Source organism: Cinclus cinclus, chromosome Z, assembly GCF_963662255.1.
Source record: "Cinclus cinclus chromosome Z, bCinCin1.1, whole genome shotgun sequence".
NCBI lineage: Eukaryota > Metazoa > Chordata > Aves > Passeriformes > Cinclidae > Cinclus > Cinclus cinclus.
The window spans coordinates 38,024,101-38,042,756 of record NC_085084.1 but is presented as its reverse complement, the minus strand read 5'-3'; the positions used below and the strand labels follow the sequence as shown (position 1 = coordinate 38,042,756).

The following is an 18,656-nucleotide window of genomic DNA, read 5'->3' as shown; positions in this document are numbered from 1 at the left end:
TAAGGCCAAAAGGCACCTGCAAAGTTCTCCTCTGCTACAAAGCAACACAAAAAGGCGGCCTAGTTCCTAAGCTGTTGCTCAAGGCATCTGGGAGTAACACCAAGAACACAGGAAGCCCTTGTAGCCCACGCTGAGAAGCTGAACACGGAGGAGGGACCATGATGATGTGAGGAGAAACCAAAAAAGAGAACAGCACCTTTGGCCACTCATTGTCCTGTGTTAAATCATGAGGCTTGATGCAGGTGGGGCTCTAAAAGGCAGCATCAATGGAAATCCCCCCTTCAGTGCCAGCTGTGGGACAAAACCTCAGGAAGGCCTTTCAGAGCCCTTCTTCCTCACTTGTTTGCTGCAGAACAAGGTGGGACACAGGCCTAAAAAGGTACATTGATGAAAACATGGAAAGCTAAGCAACACATCCACTAAAATCACATCATCCTCCTGCTGCACTGCTGTGGCATTTCCAAGGAGACTCGCCCATCTGAGCTGCACCTCAGGGAGCTTCCCTGGGCAAACGTGTGCCTCAGAGGGAGCTGCCTGCTGCAGATGGGAAGGAAGGAAGAAAGGAAGGAAAAGAAAGAAAGAAAGAAAGGAAGGAACGAAAAGAAAGAAAGAAAGAAAGAAAGAAAGAAAGAAAGAAAGAAAGAAAGAAAGAAAGAAAGAAAGAAAGAAAGAAAGAAAGAAAGAAAGAAAGAAAGAAAGAAAGAAAGAAAGAGAGAAATAAAGAAAAAGAAAGAAAGAAAGAAAGAAAGAAAGAAAGAAAGAAAGAAAGAAAGAAAGAAAGAAAGAAAGAAAGAAAGAAAGAAAGAAAGAAAGTGAATAGAAGGTACCAGCATCATCGCTGTGGGCCGAGTCCCAAAGTGCTGGAAGGAGTAAAGCAGTGCGCCCAAGTGGGCTGGTCCCAGAGAAACTGAAGTTTTGAGGCAGAGACCAAATAGATCACGTGCTGGAGCAGCTACGGGAAGGCAGGCTGAGGAAAACAGAAAAACCACCGCCATTCCAAAACGTGGATGCTTCCTTCTCCCTCCTCCTCTTGCATTCCAACCTCTTTTGCTCTATTTGCCATGTTGTGGTATAAGCCCAGGCAGCAAGCAAGTGCCACGCACAGCCATTCTCACTCGATGCCCGGTCACCAGCAGGCTGGCCTGTGCAGAGAATTGGAAGGGTAGAAGCTGGAAAATTGCCAGGTGCAGAAAACAATTGAGCTGCATAGGGAATGCAGAAGCCTCATGCATAGGCCAAGAAACCCCTTTGAACTCATTCCCCATTTCCCAAGGGGAGGCAGGTGTTTCACATCTCCAGGACATCAGGGACCCCTCAAGCCGCACAGTGACTTGAGAAGACAAATTCCATCACTCCAAACATCCTTCCTCCTGCTGGTACCCAGCTTGAAATACTGAGCAGCATGTGGGATGGTCAGGAATATCTCTTTGGCCACTTTGGGTCCCCTGCCCTGGCTGTGTCTCCTGCCAGCCTCGTGTGCAGCATGACCCCAGGGAGCTCTGTCTGGGCAGCTCCTTCCCTAGTGCGGGGTGCCCAGCTGACACAGCCCTTGGCTCACACAGATCCAAACTGCAAAACTTTTCATCCCTCATCTTGGCCTCAGTTCCCGTAGCAGAACTCGTGTTCCCACCGTATCGGAAAAATAATGTTAGGAGAAATGGGGCAACTGAGAGACTGGATAAAAAGTGCTTTCTAGCCTTATGGCATCAATCTCATAGAAAGGTGAGGCATTAAAGGTGTTACATCCAGTGCCATAGTATCAGAAGCCTTTCCCTTCTTCATTCCGATGCCTTATGTTCGTTTTTTCACTAGTCACATACTTCTGCAAAACTTGTGAGTGTCTTTTCATAGCAATCATTAATTCCTTACTTTCTGCAGCCTTGCCACAATGCATCATTTTTCAACCAATCATACAGCATTTCTAAATTCACATTGCTGCATCTTCATCTTTTCACTAACTTTAGAACAAGTTCTATTGCTACGTTTGAAAACCTTTTGCTACCTTACTTAACGTATTGCCTGGCTTACATAAGACATCTTTCTCTTTGCTTAAAACATATTTCCATTTCAAGTGCAAACCTGTATTCCTCTTTCCTGTCTGCTTCACTTTTTAGCTTGTAATTCTAAAGGCCTTCCCTAAAGTCTCAGGTTAAATAAACATTGTATCCATCTCTACCTCTGAGCCTGGATGCACAAGGCCCGGAGAGCTCTCTGGCCTTTGCATTTCCCACAAGCGAATGAGCAAAGAGCTCATTTCCCATTTCCCAAGGTGTAATGGTTTCGTTTGTTTGTTTGTTTGTTTCAGGGCCAATGTACCAATAATGTAATAGTTTAAGGTTTGCCAATTTTAATATCGTTACCTTTTGTTGTGAACTAGAATTAGGAGTAAAAGTAAAGCAGGCCAAACACTTACAAAGGGAATAAAGAAAAAGACTTTATTAACTACACAAAGAATAAGAATAATAAATTCAGAGCAGATTTTCAGACCAGCTCTTCTTTCCCCCTTTGTTACAGCTTAACAACATGCAGAGACACTTCCGTCAATTTCTTCCGTAAATTATCTTTTCCAGTTCACTTTAGGGAGAGGAGTTTCTTTTTCTTTAGCTATAAGGATCTTTTACTAAGAGAGGAAATTGCCAGTTCTTTTTTGACTCCACTTGCTCAGGATTCACAGCTGCCCGGGATCTGCTGTCAGGAAACTCCTCCCACTTCACAGTCTGTTCACAACTGAGTTGCGGGCCATGGTAAAAAGTCATGGGGTATTACTTGTAAGGATGAGCTACTCCAAGGCAAAAGTTCTCTTTAGCTCACTTCTCTCTCTGTTTATATATTATTCCCAGGAACAGAGATCCCCCTCTTTTCCTCAGGGCAAAGGATTCTTCAAACCCTTTACACCTTGCTCCACCCCCCCACCACCCCAGGTCTCTCTTTTTTTCCATGGTTTAAAGAAAATGTTTGTGAAGCACAGTCCACCCCTATAACTTACAAAAAAGATATTTCAGCCCACCTTCATGGAGTCTCTTCATTCTCCTTCCATTTAGAAACTTAGCTTTGACTTCATTGACTTTGGTGTATCTTTTCTGTTCTTCTTCCTCTCACCCACGGGAAGATGAAAGGCGGTAAGTCTTATCTGAGCATTGGAAAAAAACTTAAAATCTCCCACAGAAGTTGCAGGAGATGGGCCCGGCCATGCGGCAGCTGTGTCAGGAGCTCAGGCCGCCCAGGCCACGCTGGAGGGGCAGGACGAAAACTGCAAAGTCCAGCCAGAGGAGAAATGGGTGCCAAGGCTCTGGCTCCATGGCTTTCTTCCGGCTCTCACTGCACCCGGCTCCAGCTGCAGGCCGGGGGTTCTCCCTCTGCCTTGCCCAGCACACAAAGCCGTGGGGGGCTCTCCCAAACGGGGCCCAGCTGCCTCCCCCCAGGCCGTGAGGGCGGCCGGGCGGGCTCGGCCACCCCAGGGCTGCTCCCAGCCGGGGCAGGGCAGGGCCCCGCCGAGCCACGGCCACACCGGGAAAAGGCGAGGATCCCAGCAATGGGCCTCTCCTCCTCTTGACCACTGGGGCCCCTGCTTAAAGACGGGCCCCGGCAGCCTCTGGAGCTTGGCCCTGTGCCTGGCCCGGGCCCCGTAGTAGAAGGGACCGGTGCTAGGCCAATGCCACACCTTAAGAGGCCAAAAATGCAAGAGAGCGTTCCCGGGGCTTACCTGCTTCAAATGTGATGCACGGAGCAAACCGACTTTTCCAATTCTTTTCTCAGGCTGTCAACAACTAAACCAGCCTCCAATTGGTCCCATCAATCCACAGAGGAAGTTCTCATGGGGAAAAACTAGCTAGTGGGCCCGCCCACCAGGGTAAAACCAGCACACAAGGGGAGGCAGGTGTTTCACATCTCCAGGACATCAGGGACCCCTCAAGCCTCACAGTGACTTGAGAAGACAAATGCCATCAATCCAAACATCCTTCCTCCTGCAGGCATCCAGCTTGAAATACTGAGCAGCATGTGGGATGATCAGGAATATCTCTTTGGCCACTTTGGGTCCCCTGCCCTGGCTGTGTCTCCTGCCAGCCTCGTGTGCAGCATGACCCCAGGGAGCTCTGTCTGGGCAGCTCCTTCCCTAGTGCGGGGTGCCCAGCTGACACAGCCCTTGGCTCACACAGATCCAAACTGCAGAACTTTTCATCGCTCATCTTGGCCTCAGTTCCCGTAGGAGAGCTGAGTGTTCCTGCTGGACACTCACCTGCGCCTGAGCCTGTGGAGAAGCCTGGCTGCCTTCCTCTCTGCCCAGGGCAGCACAGACACTCCCAAACTTTCCCAGCAGCTGCCACACAACCACGGCCACAGCGGCGTCCCCAGCAGTGACACCCCTGCTCTGCTCTGTTTTGCCCTCTTCTGCTCCTCTATTCACAGCTAAAAGCCTGTATCTCCACAAGGAGGTTTGTTCTGGAGGAAGACCTCCGCCCACTTCCAAACTGACTCCCAAACCCCATCCCTCTATCTTCCCATGCTTTAGAAACACCTGACCATTCAGACCCAAATTTACAGCTTATTCACAGAAGAAAGGGAAGCTTCCAACACAGTGATGGTTTTACAGTATTTATTTTGACTATCAGCCTAAACTATCTACAAACTACAAACTACAAACTACTCCTTCCAACCTACAAACTCAAAAGAACAACAAACAACAACGGCCTCTTGCACGGCTAGAATCTTCTGTCAGCCATAAACTGCTGCGCTGCCATGATCAGAGGCGTCAGGCTGGAGGTCGGCTTGGCTGAAGTTACAAACGGATGCTGCCCAAAGAGAAAAAGAACAAATGGACTTCTGCTTTCCTCACAGGCTGAAGCAGCCTTTCTCTGGCTACCAGAGACACAGAGAAACGAGGGCAGTCTGTGCACCTCTGTCTCCCTGTCCAGGTCTTTCCTGCCACAGGCAAACATGGCTTCCAGTTCCACAAATGCATGAAGCCAGAGGTCTGCAGCTTAAGGAGATTTAGTCTAATTGTCATTGCAAGGCTCCTTCCAAGCCATGGCAGGCCGGGATTCTCCTTGTTTTTCCTTTGGAAAGCCCCCAGAATGGAGATTCTTAGGAGCGGGGCCCACCTGACGCCTTGGACTTGAGCAGAGGAGGAGCCCCTGGCAGTGGGTAGCTGGCACAGCCTGTAGCTGCTCTGCCTTTTACCTGCAGAAGTTCCTGGGCAGACCAGCGCCTGTCCTCGTCTGTCTCCAGGCAGCAGTGCAGAAAGTCTCGCAACCAAGCCGACTGCTGCCTGGGCTTCTGCAGCTTCGGGGTGCCCCCGGTGCTGATCAGCTGTCGAGCCTAGAGAAGAAGGCAACGCCACACTCCACCTGTCTCCTTCGCACCCAAAACTGCTCACCCACACCCCGCTGGCCAAGCTGCACTCTCACAAGTGGCCCTTTCTTCCCCGCCAGAGGCTGCGACATGCCTTTCCCACCCCAACCAACTGAACCCAAAGCCAGAGGCAACCACAGCCAGTCCAATGTGCAAAGGCTCCTGCCTTCAGCCCTGATTTCATGGGCTGATTGGGAATCAGGAGCAAATCCATCAGCAAAAGCACACTCGGCTTCTCCGAGGACTGACACCAGCTCTACCGCCGCTTTGGAAGAGGGACTTTGGTCTAACTCTACTCTTCCCAAGGATTCTTCCGTAACATGCAGCTTGGCGCTGCTCACTGCTCCCTTAGGCAAAGCTGCCACCAAGCAAATGGCATCAGCGTACTTTGGGCCGTTCCGAATTCAAGGGCAAGGGGAATAATACAGGGCAAGGAGCACAAGAGACTATGCAGGCCGGGAGCTATGGTCTTCAGGTGTTACCAAGCTTGGCAGGCAGAAGAACGGGGGCAGATTTTCTTAGAGGGACAGGAGCATCTGAGAGAAGTTGCAGCGCACCGTGCGGGAGGTTTCCATCAGGTAAGGAGGAGCTCCTTCCACCATCTCCATCCCCACGATGCCAAAGGACCAGATGTCCACTTTGGGGCCGTAGGGCTTCCTGGTGAAAATTTCAGGCGCCATCCAGTAAGTTGTCCCGACAGCCGATCTGCGTTTGCTCTGCTCAGCCGTGAGCTGAGCAGCGAGGCCAAAATCAGCTGGGGAGAAAAAACACACTCGGATCAAGCCAGCGTGAAGTAGGAAAGCAAAGAGAAGAAGTCCCCACTCTCCCAGTGCCCAAGAAGGCAGTGTGGAATCCAAAGGGAATGCAAACGGGAATGGCATGCTGGCATTCCTAACAGCTGCAGCTGAGGAAATAGCAGATGGGCCACTTAGCAAAAGCCCCCCGTTTCACACAGTGGCTTTTAGTTCCCTGAAGCTCCAGACTGAAACTGCCTTGATTGCGTGAGGGCACACACAGCCCAAAGCCCCTCCTGACACCTTCTTCCCAGCCACACCGCCCTGCACCTTGTGGCTGTGCTCTGCGCTTGCAGCAGGGCAGCCTGCACTGCCACGGGCACCACTCTTGGGCAACTGGAAGTCACTCAAATGCACCCCCAGCCCACAGCCCACCACGGCTGGGCCTGCCCTTAACAACACCCACCCAGCTTGACAGATCCATCCAAGCCCAGGAGAATGTTGTGGCTTTTGATGTCTCGGTGGATCACTTGCTTGCAGTGAAGGAAATCCAGGCCTTGCAGGCACTGAGGGAGGAAAAACAAACAGGAGATCTGACTTCGTCCCTCATGCAGTGCAGTGGCACATCTGCAAGACTGACTTGCTGGGGGACGCCGAGCCATGGCAGGCAAGGCTGAGGGGAGGGCAAGAGCTTGCTGCTGCAACATGACGACAGCAGTGCCTTTCTAAGAGAGGGTGTATTCGCTTTGAAAGAGAAAGGGCAATGCTTTTTCTGGCCAGTGCCCTGCAAACACAGACTGAAGGAGCACCGCTGCAGTGCCTGTGCTCTCTCCAGCCAGATGACAGCAAATGCCTTTGCAAATGCCCCTTTGGGTGCAAAGCTCTCCTTGGAGGCTGAGCTCTGGCAGAGTCCTGTGAGTGTCTCTTTGTCTTTGCCACTCGGTTGACACTGTGCCAGCAGCACGGCTGCTCTTACAGGGAAGGAATGCAGCACACACAGGCAGCAGGCAAGTGTTTGCAGAGGCCAACGCAAACAAACGCACTAGAAGAAGGGCCCGCACCTTGGCAGGCCCTCCAGATGCACTTGCCCCCGCTCTGCCAGTCACAAGAGATAGGCAGAAAGGAAGCTCGGAAGATGAAATCAATCCTCCCCTTCCCACCCATTCCACCCAAGCCATTGCAAGCACCAACGCAATCCCTTACCTCGCGGGAGACAGCTGCTATCTCTCCTTCTGCCATTTGGATCTCCCTAATGACATCGTGCAAAGACCCTCCGTCCAAGTATTCCATCACGAGCCAGAGTTCCTCGTGCAGCAGGTAGCTGAAAGGAGGAAACAACCACCTGCAGGTGAATGCGTGCGCTTGCGTGACCTGATGGACCCTTTTGTCCGTGTCTCTCTCCGAGGAAGACAGGACGAAGGGAATAGGCATTCACAAGGCTCTACAGGGCTTGAACTCTGTGCAGTAGAAAAGGCTGCTCGGTATGCACAGCTGTGCAACAGGCCATGGGAAATACCATCTCCAGTGCTTTGTCAGAACTCAAGAACCTTGGGGGAAAAATCAAACACCAAACCCAACAGGACAATGGGCACGGAGGGCAGGAACTTGGAGGCTGCTGACTCAGTAAAATTGGGCCGAGACCTGGTCTTTGAAAGCGCACTTCAAACTAGATATGCCGCAAAAGATAAATGCAGCCCCCATGCAAACTCCTCCAAGATGCTGTGGATCAGCCCAGAAAGGGGAAGGAATTAACAGCTCCACCCTCTGCCAGCAACCAAAGGAGTGCTTGAACCTCTGGCTTGCAGCACGTCAGTGACCCTTCACGGCAGAAGAGCAGAACCACTCACCTGTCTACATAGTTCACCACATTGGCGTTCTTATTGTCCCGCATGACCTGGATTTCATTCACGCACAGTTCGTTGCTCTTCACTTGCAACAGACTGATTTTCTTTATGGCCACCTAAAACGACATGCAAACCATGGATCAAAGAAGTCGATGGCACAGGAACACAAGGCCAACAGGGACACTGTGATTTTGGGATGATACAGCTGCGCTGTGCCAAAATGCCTTGGGACTGGACATCAGAGGAACCGGAAGCTGAGCTTGCAAGAGCCCTTTACACTGCTTCCTTGGTCGCCACTCCCAGGACACACAGCCAGAAACCCTTTGCCTTGCAAACCTGGCAGAAACACAGTCTCAACTCTCCAGCTCAAAGCTCTAACCGCCCTCGCTGCACCCACATTCTTCCCCCAGGGCCTCACTTTATCATCCCCATTTTGAATTCACGCACCACTTGCAAGCAGGAAACAACTTAGGCCTAGGAAAAATGGAGCAAAACTCCTGGGAAAGCTTGGCCATTTCTAGGGGGCTTGATCATTACTCCGGTGGCCACCGGCATTCTTCACTGCACAACAACAGGGCAAACCCTTACAGATATGACAGATAAAATGCCGCCCTACAAACATCCTGACCGTCCCCCCCAGCCCACCCCACACCCCCCAGAGAAATAAAAACCGACAGATTTTATGGAAAAATTGTTGTCATGATGAGAACATCATTAAGGACACATCAAAAAAAAACAAGGCTAGCACATCCTCACTTCAGCAATTTTCCATTTGTTCTGCTAAAATGCTTTTTAGCACACCAGTGACATTTGCAATTCCTGACTGATTCTAAAAAGAAATAGCTCATGCCTTGATCCTCTAGCGATACACACCAGGCTCTGAGCAGGGCTTAGGCCCTCGAGAGACTCCTTGCAGACCTCTCTCTCTAAGCACAGTTCCCAAGGGCAGCACTGCACGTGCCTAAGGAACTACCATCAAAATTCCCATGGATTTGCTGACAGCGCGAAAGGAGAACTCGGGAACCGCAAGCCAAAGCCCCAAAGGGCACCGCCATTCTCTAAGACACCGCCTTGCCACTAAGAACCAGCTAGCGTGTCCTCCTCAGAAAGACAGCCCTTGGCCTCCTTGCATTGCTTGCGGCAGCTCAGAAGGACACAGTCTGTCCCCACTGGGCTTGGCAGGCAGACCCTGCTCTGCACTTCAGTTGCCTTTGCAGCAAAGCTCTAGTGGCGACCCAAAGCTCAGGCACAGCTCACAGCACAGGGGAGGGCACTCGAGAGCTGCACAAGCTGCAGCACCGCTTGACACTTACCTCTTCTCCTGTGGCAGTCTCCACTGCCGTGCACACAGTGCCGAAACCCCTAGAAACAAAACAGCAGCAGAGAAAGGAGAAGTCCTTTAGTCCCTGCAGAAGCCAGACACTGTGGCCCAAGGAGGAAAAAGAGGCCAGGGACAAACAGCAAATGCACCGCGACACATTCTGCTCTGGCTCCTTTCCCCCTTTCTCTTTCTGTGTCCGTGCGTGTCTGTGATTTTTCCAGACACACACACACACACACACACACACACACACACACGGCCGTTGGGCCTGCTCACACTTCTCCTTGCAGTGGATGTGCCACACTCAGGCACCTCCACACAGGCCTTCTGAGAAGCCTGAAGCCATGTCACAGACATCAGAAGAAAACCTCTCAACACACATCCTTTCTGCAGCTGACAAGGAAAGTAGTCTCCAGCCACAGCTGCAGCCACAGGCAGAGCAGGCACAGGTCTCCACTGCTGCACACACAAATGGAGAAGTGCTCAAAGCAGAAGATCCTCAGACAGCTGCCTTCTGGCTCCAGAGCCATGGGCAGCTGCTTCTCTTGGGTGCAGCAGACACAGGAAGCACTCTACTTTTCAGGGGACTTCTTCTACATTTGGCTCCTCCCAGAGGAAATGTTGCAAATCAATCCCACTGACAGTCAGCAGAGCTGGCTTTCAGTAGGGAATAGCTTGGTGCTTTCTTTGCAGGAAAGGCCGCAACCCCACGGGATCCACGAGGGCTCTCCCCTCAGGCACTCGATGCCTTTTCCTCTAGAGTGCATTGGCATTGGACACTGGCCTGAAGCTTTGGCTTTTGCCACCTCAGCTACAAAAGAGAGCTGCTTCTTTTGTGTCTGCTTTTGGGCTCTAGACTAGCTAGGTGGTCATCCTGACCACTGAACCTTGTTTTCAGCAAAACGCTGGAACAAAGCTTCCTGAGAGCTGTTCCCTGACAGCCCGCAGCTGCTACCTTGACCTTGGAGGCAATGAAGTTTTTCCTCCTTTCATTGCCACGGATCCTGTATCCTTTTGGGACACAGAGAAATGATTTGTCCCAAGAAAAGCGGCAAGAGGGGGAAAGACACTTGAGGGACAGGAGATGTGCCAGGTGCTGCTCCTTGCTGCAGAAAGGACCATTCCAGCATCCAGGTGTCTTTGCCATGCCTTCAGACCACAGCTATCAATGCTGACCAAAACTGAGACATAGCAGCGTCTCAGCGCAGCGTCTGCACAGCTTTGCAGCTTGCCTGACATCACTCCGGCGACAGGTGACAGCAGCAAAGTACACAGCCCCTCCCTTTGAAGAAGCACCTGTGGCTGCACTCACCCTTTGCCAATAATTTCCAGTTCTGTATATTTAGCCTCCGGATCTCCTTCGCTCACCAGCATCCCTGTAAAAACCCAAAGGAAAGATGCTCACTTCAAAACTGAGATGCCAGCCTGCAGCAGATCACCAAGGCAGCCCCACACTCTGGCACACTGGGCCCTTTCAACTCCCTCACTGGACAAACAACAACACCATTGCCGCACCAGCACCACCAGCAGCACCACCAAAACAACAGCAGCAGGACAAGCAGCTCTGCAGCACATACGGTCTGCACTAAACTAGAAGCCTAAACTAAAATCTAAGCACGTGGAGAAACAGTCCAAGGACACAGAGATCAGAAGGCCACGACCAAGACAAGTGAGTGTGGTCTATAAAACCCAAACCTTTCTGTTCTTGGCCATGAACACTCTGTGCCATTCAACAAAAGCTGGCATCCTTGCAAGCAGCAAAGGCACCTTGGCTTCTGCAATCAATTTGTATCAACAGCTGCCCGCTCCAGAAGCGGAAGAATAGTGCCCAGTGCTTCCAGCAGAGGCATGATCTCCGCCTTGAAGCAGCACTTTACCTAAACAATGCCTTTCTGGCTTGCAAGAGCAGCAGCAGCAGCTGATGTTGCAACCTATTGCCATGGGCCTTAACAATGAGGTTCCTCAGCCTTCAGGAGAGGCTATGATCTGAAGATGACCTTGGCTGCGCCCCACAGGAGCTGGGCCCCACAGGAGCTCCCTGAAGCCGCCTCATTCACAAGGTCCCGGCCTCCTGCTCAGCCACAAACCATCTCTCTTTTGCCTTTTGTACTGAGGCAAGCTCAGGCAAAGCCAAAGCACGCCAGGCTGCCCTCAGAGGCAGCAGCAAGAGCCCGCTGTTCCTTCAGCACCTCCAAGCACAACAACAGCTCCTGTGTGGAGGCCGCAGCAGCCGACACTCAGCCCAGCAGGAACTGCAGGTGGGACAGCTCACGCTGACACACGATCACACAGGGCACTGCTCCAGCACACAGGCATCACAAAGGACATACTCAGCAGGGCCAGGCACTCGTCCTCTGTCCTCTCTCTAAGCAGCTGCTCCATGCTGCCCGAGGAACTACTTGTGCTCCAGGTGCACGAGCTGCTCGCGCTTGACTTTCCAGCTTGGGGACAGGAGGCTTCTTCAGAGCCGGCAGCTGCAGCTCGTGCCGGCGCCAGGCCAGAGGAAGTGGAGCTCTGGGACAAGAAACAAATTTGGGTCAGAAACACGCCTGCCACAGATGCCCCTCCAATCCCATTTCAAATGCAAGTTCCTTGGAAGATGCTGCTGGCCACATCCTGGGCTCTTCACCTCTCGGCTTTTGCTGCCCCCTTCTCTCACACAAGGCGCAAATTCCAAAGGCTGCTTTTACCCGATGCACAACATGACCCCAAAGACACCGCTGACCAAAGCAGGCGCTTACTGATGTTGGCTGCTCAGGCCGTGGGCTGACAGCAGGGACAGGTTCATTAGCACCTTCCTCCTCTTCAGCCTCTTCCTTGACTCCAATTTCAGCAAGAGCAGGGGCTGGTGCTGCCCTTGGGCTCTGGGCACAGACAGCAGCGGGAGGGACAGGAAAGAACCTGTCATTCAGAACCTGACAGATATTCAGCTACAGGCCCCTGCTGCAGCTTAGCTGCTCCTTGAGCTCCCCACAGCTGCTGATGAGCAGGGCCAGGTCCCTCCAGGGGACAGTGGCTCCTCCATATCCTGCAAGGCTGTCAAGTGCATCTTTGCACGGCTCTCCTCACCAGAGATAGGGAGCCTGCACAGCCACTGGCCACCAAGGGCCTCACTTGTACCCCAGCAGCATCCCAAGACACCCTAATGCTACCTCTTGTCTCTTGCTAAGAGGAATTCACAGCCCCTATCAGAGTGGTGGGGAACGGATGCCTAAATGTCCAAGTTCCACACCCCTTTCCCAGGGGTGAAACACTCTGCAAGTGCCAGAAAGATTCCAGCCTGACTCAGCATCTTCAACTACGCAGGGGAGGTGCTGTCTGATCAAAAACTTCCAGCTCTCCTTTGCTCCAGCCACAGGGCCACTCCCAGCTGCCACTTACTGATGCTGGATGCTCAGGCCCCACAGTAGCAGCAGCTGCAGCTTGGTGGGCATCTTCCTCCCCTTTGGCCTCTTCTTCAGGAAGATGCGCAGCCTCAGGAGGCTCTGAGGTTGCTTTTGGGCTCTGCAGACAGACAGCAATGGGAGGGACAGGCAACCTTCTTGATATTCAGCTCTAGAACCCAGATGCACTAAGGAGGAATCATCTGGATTCTAAGTTGCTCAGCCTCCAGCTAATTGGACCAATCAGAGCAGACTGCGCTCTCTTGCACAGGAGAAATTCCATCATGGATTCAAGCAACGAGCAACCCCACTTTCCACTGCTTAAAAGCTCTGAAATGGAACTGGGCAAAACAGACACACATCCTCCACACATTGCTGCTGCTGCTGCTGCTGCTGCTGCTGCAGAGAGCCCGCACTGTACTTTCATTCATCCAAGCAGGCTGGCACTGGACTGCAGCAGGCCCAGCTCACAGCTTGCTCCACAGCTGTCCAATGCTACCAACGCCAAAGGCTCCTTTCCCACTCACCCAAGGGCTGGATTCTCTCCAGGCACGGGCGATGTGACCTGCAACACACAAAGGAAAAAGAGCCCCATGCTGTGAGAAAACTGCCCGCTCTGGGAAAACCCACCAAAAAGTCAACCCAAAGACAGAGCATATTGCTTTCACTCCATGCCTCCAGCAGCAAGCCTCGTGTCACACAGCAAGCAAGACAACAGCACAAAGGATTGCCTCGTGTCTGTCTTTTGTCCTCTTTGGCCACTCAACCCCCAGAAACCTGAGGCCCATGAAGTCCAAGTTCTGAAACAGTCATTGTTTCTGCCCTGCCCCACCCAGCAGGAGCTACAGCTCGTCTCCTTCCTGTATTTCAGTTTTCTGAAGAGATGCACGCGTCAGTTGCCACGAGCTTGCTGAAAACTTTTGTCCCGAAACGCTTCAGTCCAAGCTCTTTAGCCATGGTGGCAGTTCTAATGTGACGCCGCACAGCAACACCTCCTGTGCCCAGCAGCATACAGGAACTTGTCTGAAATGTCTATTTCAAGGGCCTTTCCCAAGCTGATTCTGTGATTTCCTCACAGAGGGAAGGGCTCTTTCAGCACACAGGAACTGTCAAGTCCCACACACCTGTGCTGGGATGGGGGAATGCAGACAAGAAGAGGCTTCTCCTGAGTCCTGGAGAGCAGCGCAGTTTTTCCAAGCGCTCCTTCTAAGCTCTCCCTGTCTTCCCCTCTTAGAAGTTGTCATTCTTGAGCCAGCAAACGCAGGAGATTCCAGACTCCACTGCCACAGGCCATGCCGTGTGGGGAGAAGAAGCCCAGCAGGCTACATTACAAATGCAGCCCACGCCCCGCTGGCTAGAGACACCCCCTTGTCAGCTGCAGCTGCTGACAGCAGCTTTACCCAACAAAAGGCCTCTTCATGGCCTTTGGCCTTCCATCTGCTGCACCGAATAGAAGCGCCTACTTACGTGCCAGGTGGGTGAAAAAGTAGCCAGAATAAGCCACGGTAAAAGCTGTGCAAACTGCAGCACACACTCTCTCCATGGCGGGAGCTATGCTGCTCAAGTCGGCACCAGACAGCACTTGTGGGGACAAACAAAAATCCTGCGAGAGCTCTCAGGGTGCAGCTGGCTGTCAGAGACCTCGTCGATCAGCAGGTTGCACCTGCAGGGAGCATGCCAAAGAGCTGCTCTGCCCACTGAGGCCTCCCGTGCCTGGGCACAGCAACTTTGCCTTGACAGCGCTGGGATGCGGCCGCTGACATCACAATAGCAGCTGCTCTAGGCTGCCTTGTGAAGTCACGCCGAGAAGCACACCTTCTCACTTCAGCTAAGGCCAAAAGGCACCTGCAAAGTTCTCCTCTGCTACAAAGCAACACAAAAAGGCTGCCTAGTCCATAAGCTGTTGCTCAAGGCATCTGGGAGTAACACCAAGAACACAGGAAGCCCTTGTAGCCCACGCTGAGAAGCTGAACACGGAGGAGGGACCATGATGATGTGAGGAGAAACCAAAAAAGAGAACAGCACCTTTGGCCACTCATTGTCCTGTGTTAAATCATGAGGCTTGATGCAGGTGGGGCTCTAAAAGGCAGCATCAATGGAAATCCCCCCTTCAATGCCAGCTGTGGGACAAAACCTCAGGAAGGCCTTTCAGAGCCCTTCTTCCTCACTTGTTTGCTGCAGAACAAGGTGGGACAAGGCCTAAAAAGGTACATTGATGAAAACATGGAAAGCTAAGCAACACATGCACTAAAATCACATCATCCTCCTGCTGCACTGCTGTGGCATTTCCAAGGAGACTCGGCCATCTGAGGTGCACCTCAGGGAGCTTCCCTGGGCAAACGTGTGCCTCAGAGGGAGCTGCCTGCTGCAGATGGGAAGGAAGGAAGAAAGGAAGGAAAAGAAAGAAAGAAAGGAAGGAAGGAAGGAAGGAAAAGAAAGAAAAGAAAGAAAGAGAGAAAGAAAGAAAGAGAGAAAGAAAGAAAAAAAAAGAAAGAAAGAAAGAGAATAGAAGGTACCAGCATCATCGCTGTGGGCCGAGTCCCAAAGTGCTGGAAGGAGTAAAGCAGTGCGCCCAAGTGGGCTGGTCCCAGAGAAACTGAAGTTTTGAGGCAGAGACCAAATAGATCACGTGCTGGAGCAGCTACGGGAAGGCAGGCTGAGGAAAACAGAAAAACCACCGCCATTCCAAAACGTGGATGCTTCCTTCTCCCTCCTCCTCTTGCATTCCAACCTCTTTTGCTCTCTTTGCCATGTTGTGGTTTAAGCCCAGGCAGCAAGCAAGTGCCACACACAGCCATTCTCACTCGATGCCCGGTCACCAGCAGGCTGGCCTGTGCAGAGAATTGGAAGGGTAGAAGCTGGAAAATTGCCAGGTGCAGAAAACAATTGAGCTGCATAGGGAATGCAGAAGCCTCATGCATAGGCCAAGAAACCCCTTTGAACTCATTCCCCATTTCCCAAGGGGAGGCAGGTGTTTCACATCTCCAGGACATCAGGGACCCCTCAAGCCTCACAGTGACTTGAGAAGACAAATGCCATCACTCCAAACATCCTTCCTCCTGCTGGTACCCAGCTTGAAATACTGAGCAGCATGTGGGATGGTCAGGAATATCTCTTTGGCCACTTTGGGTCCCCTGCCCTGGCTGTGTCTCCTGCCAGCCTCGTGTGCAGCATGACCCCAGGGAGCTCTGTCTGGGCAGCTCCTTCCCTAGTGCGGGGTGCCCAGCTGACACAGCCCTTGGCTCACACAGATCCAAACTGCAGAACTTTTCATCCCTCATCTTGGCCTCAGTTCCCGTAGCAGAACTCGTGTTCCCACCGTATCGGAAAAATAATATTAGGAGAAATGGGGCAACTGAGAGACTGGATAAAAAGTGCTTTCTTGCCTTATGGCATCAATCTCATAGAAAGGTGAGGCATTAAAGGTGTTACATCCAGTGCCATAGTATCAGAAGCCTTTCCCTTCTTCATTCCGATGCCTTATGTTCGTTTTTTCACTAGTCACATACTTCTGCAAAACTTGTGAGTGTCTTTTCATAGCAATCATTAATTCCTTACTTTCTGCAGCCTTGCCACAATGCATCATTTTTCAACCAATCATACAGCATTTCTAAATTCACATTGCTGCATCTTCATCTTTTCACTAACTTTAGAACAAGTTCTATTGCTACGTTTGAAAACCTTTTGCTACCTTACTTAACGTATTGCCTGGCTTACATAACACATCTTTCTCTTTGCTTAAAACATATTTCCATTTCAAGTGCAAACCTGTATTCCTCTTTCCTGTCTGCTTCACTTTTTAGCTTGTAATTCTAAAGGCCTTCCCTAAAGTCTCAGGTTAAATAAACATTGTATCCATCTCTACCTCTGAGCCTGGATGCACAAGGCCCGGAGAGCTCTCTGGCCTTTGCATTTCCCACAAGCGAATGAGCAAAGAGCTCATTTCCCATTTCCCAAGGTGTAATGGTTTCGTTTGTTTGTTTGTTTGTTTCAGGGCCAATGTACCAATAATGTAATAGTTTAAGGTTTGCCAATTTTAATATCGTTACCTTTTGTGGTGAACTAGAATTAGGAGTAAAAGTAAAGCAGGCCAAACGCTTACAAAGGGAATAAAGAAAAAGACTTTATTAACTACACAAAGAATAAGAATAATAAATTCAGAGCAGATTTTCAGACCAGCTCTTCTTTCCCCCTTTGTTACAGCTTAACAACATGCAGAGACACTTCCGTCAATTTCTTCCGTAAATTATCTTTTCCAGTTCACTTTAGGGAGAGGAGTTTCTTTTTCTTTAGCTATAAGGATCTTTTACTAAGAGAGGAAATTGCCAGTTCTCTTTTGACTCCACTTGCTCAGGATTCACAGCTGCCCGGGATCTGCTGTCAGGAAACTCCTCCCACTTCACAGTCTTTTCACAACTGAGTTGCGGGCCATGGTAAAAAGTCATGGGGTATTACTTGTAAGGATGAGCTACTCCAAGGCAAAAGTTCTCTTTAGCTCACTTCTCTCTCTGTTTATATATTATTCCCAGGAAGAGAGATCCCCCTCTTTTCCTCAGGGCAAAGGATTCTTCAAACCCTTTACACCTTGCTCCACCCCCCCACCACCCCAGGTCTCTCTTTTTTTCCATGGTTTAAAGAAAATGTTTGTGAAGCACAGTCCACCCCTATAACTTACAAAAAAGATATTTCAGCCCACCTTCATGGAGTCTCTTCATTCTCCTTCCATTTAGAAACTTAGCTTTGACTTCATTGACTTTGGTGTATCTTTTCTGTTCTTCTTCCTCTCACCCACGGGAAGATGAAAGGCGGTAAGTCTTATCTGAGCATTGGAAAAAAACTTAAAATCTCCCACAGAAGTTGCAGGAGATGGGCCCGGCCATGCGGCAGCTGTGTCAGGAGCTCAGGCCGCCCAGGCCACGCTGGAGGGGCAGGACGAAAACTGCAAAGTCCAGCCAGAGGAGAAATGGGTGCCAAGGCTCTGGCTCCATGGCTTTCTTCCGGCTCTCACTGCACCCGGCTCCAGCTGCAGGCCGGGGGTTCTCCCTCTGCCTTGCCCAGCACACAAAGCCGTGGGGGGCTCTCCCAAACGGGGCCCAGCTGCCTCCCCCCAGGCCGTGAGGGCGGCCGGGCGGGCTCGGCCACCCCAGGGCTGCCCCGAGCCGGGGCAGGGCAGGGCCCCGCCGAGCCACGGCCGCACCGGGAAAAGGCGAGGATCCCAGCAATGGGCCTCTCCTCCTCTTGACCACTGGGGCCCCTGCTTAAAGACGGGCCCCGGCAGCCTCTGGAGCTTGGCCCTGTGCCTGGCCCGGGCCCCATACTAGAAGGGACCGGTGCTAGGCCAATGCCACACCTTAAGAGGCCAAAAATGCAAGAGAGCGTTCCCGGGGCTTACCTGCTTCAAATGTGATGCACGGAGCAAACCGACTTTTCCAATTCTTTTCTCAGGCTGTCAACAACTAAACCAGCCTCCAATTGGTCCCATCAATCCACAGAGGAAGTTCTCATGGGGAAAAACTTGCTAGTGGGCCCGCCCGCCAGGGTAAAACCAGCACACAAGGGGAGGCAGGTGTTTCACATCTCCAGGACATCAGGGACCCCTCAAGCCTCACAGTGACTTGAGAAGACAAATGCCATCAATCCAAACATCCTTCCTCCTGCAGGCATCCAGCTTGAAATACTGAGCAGCATGTGGGATGATAAGGAATATCTCTTTGGCCACTTTGGGTCCCCTGCCCTGGCTGTGTCTCCTGCCAGCCTCGTGTGCAGCATGACCCCAGGGAGCTCTGTCTGGGCAGCTCCTTCCCTAGTGCGGGGTGCCCAGCTGACACAGCCCTTGGCTCACACAGATCCAAACTGCAGAACTTTTCATCGCTCATCTTGGCCTCAGTTCCCGTAGGAGAGCTGAGTGTTCCTGCTGGACACTCACCTGCGCCTGAGCCTGTGGAGAAGCCTGGCTGCCTTCCTCTCTGCCCAGGGCAGCACAGACACTCCCAAACTTTCCCCGCAGCTGCCACACAACCACGGC

At 51.7% G+C, this 18,656-nt stretch overlaps 1 protein-coding gene across 1 annotated transcript; it reads right to left on the bottom strand.

The window, feature by feature from the left end:
- Window positions 1–4,700: 4,700 nt before the first annotated feature.
- On the bottom strand, window positions 4,701–14,174 carry LOC134056940 (serine/threonine-protein kinase PAK 3-like). The gene is made up of 11 exons (XM_062513901.1): window positions 14,099–14,174; window positions 13,103–13,196; window positions 11,683–11,762; window positions 10,561–10,624; window positions 9,241–9,289; window positions 7,931–8,043; window positions 7,287–7,404; window positions 6,550–6,649; window positions 5,907–6,103; window positions 5,179–5,316; window positions 4,701–4,790 (listed from the first exon to the last, which is right to left on the bottom strand). Exons 1-11 carry the CDS (start codon window positions 14,172–14,174, stop codon window positions 4,701–4,703), a joined length of 1,119 nt encoding a protein of 372 aa, XP_062369885.1.
- Between the last annotated feature and the right edge of the window lie 4,482 nt (window positions 14,175–18,656).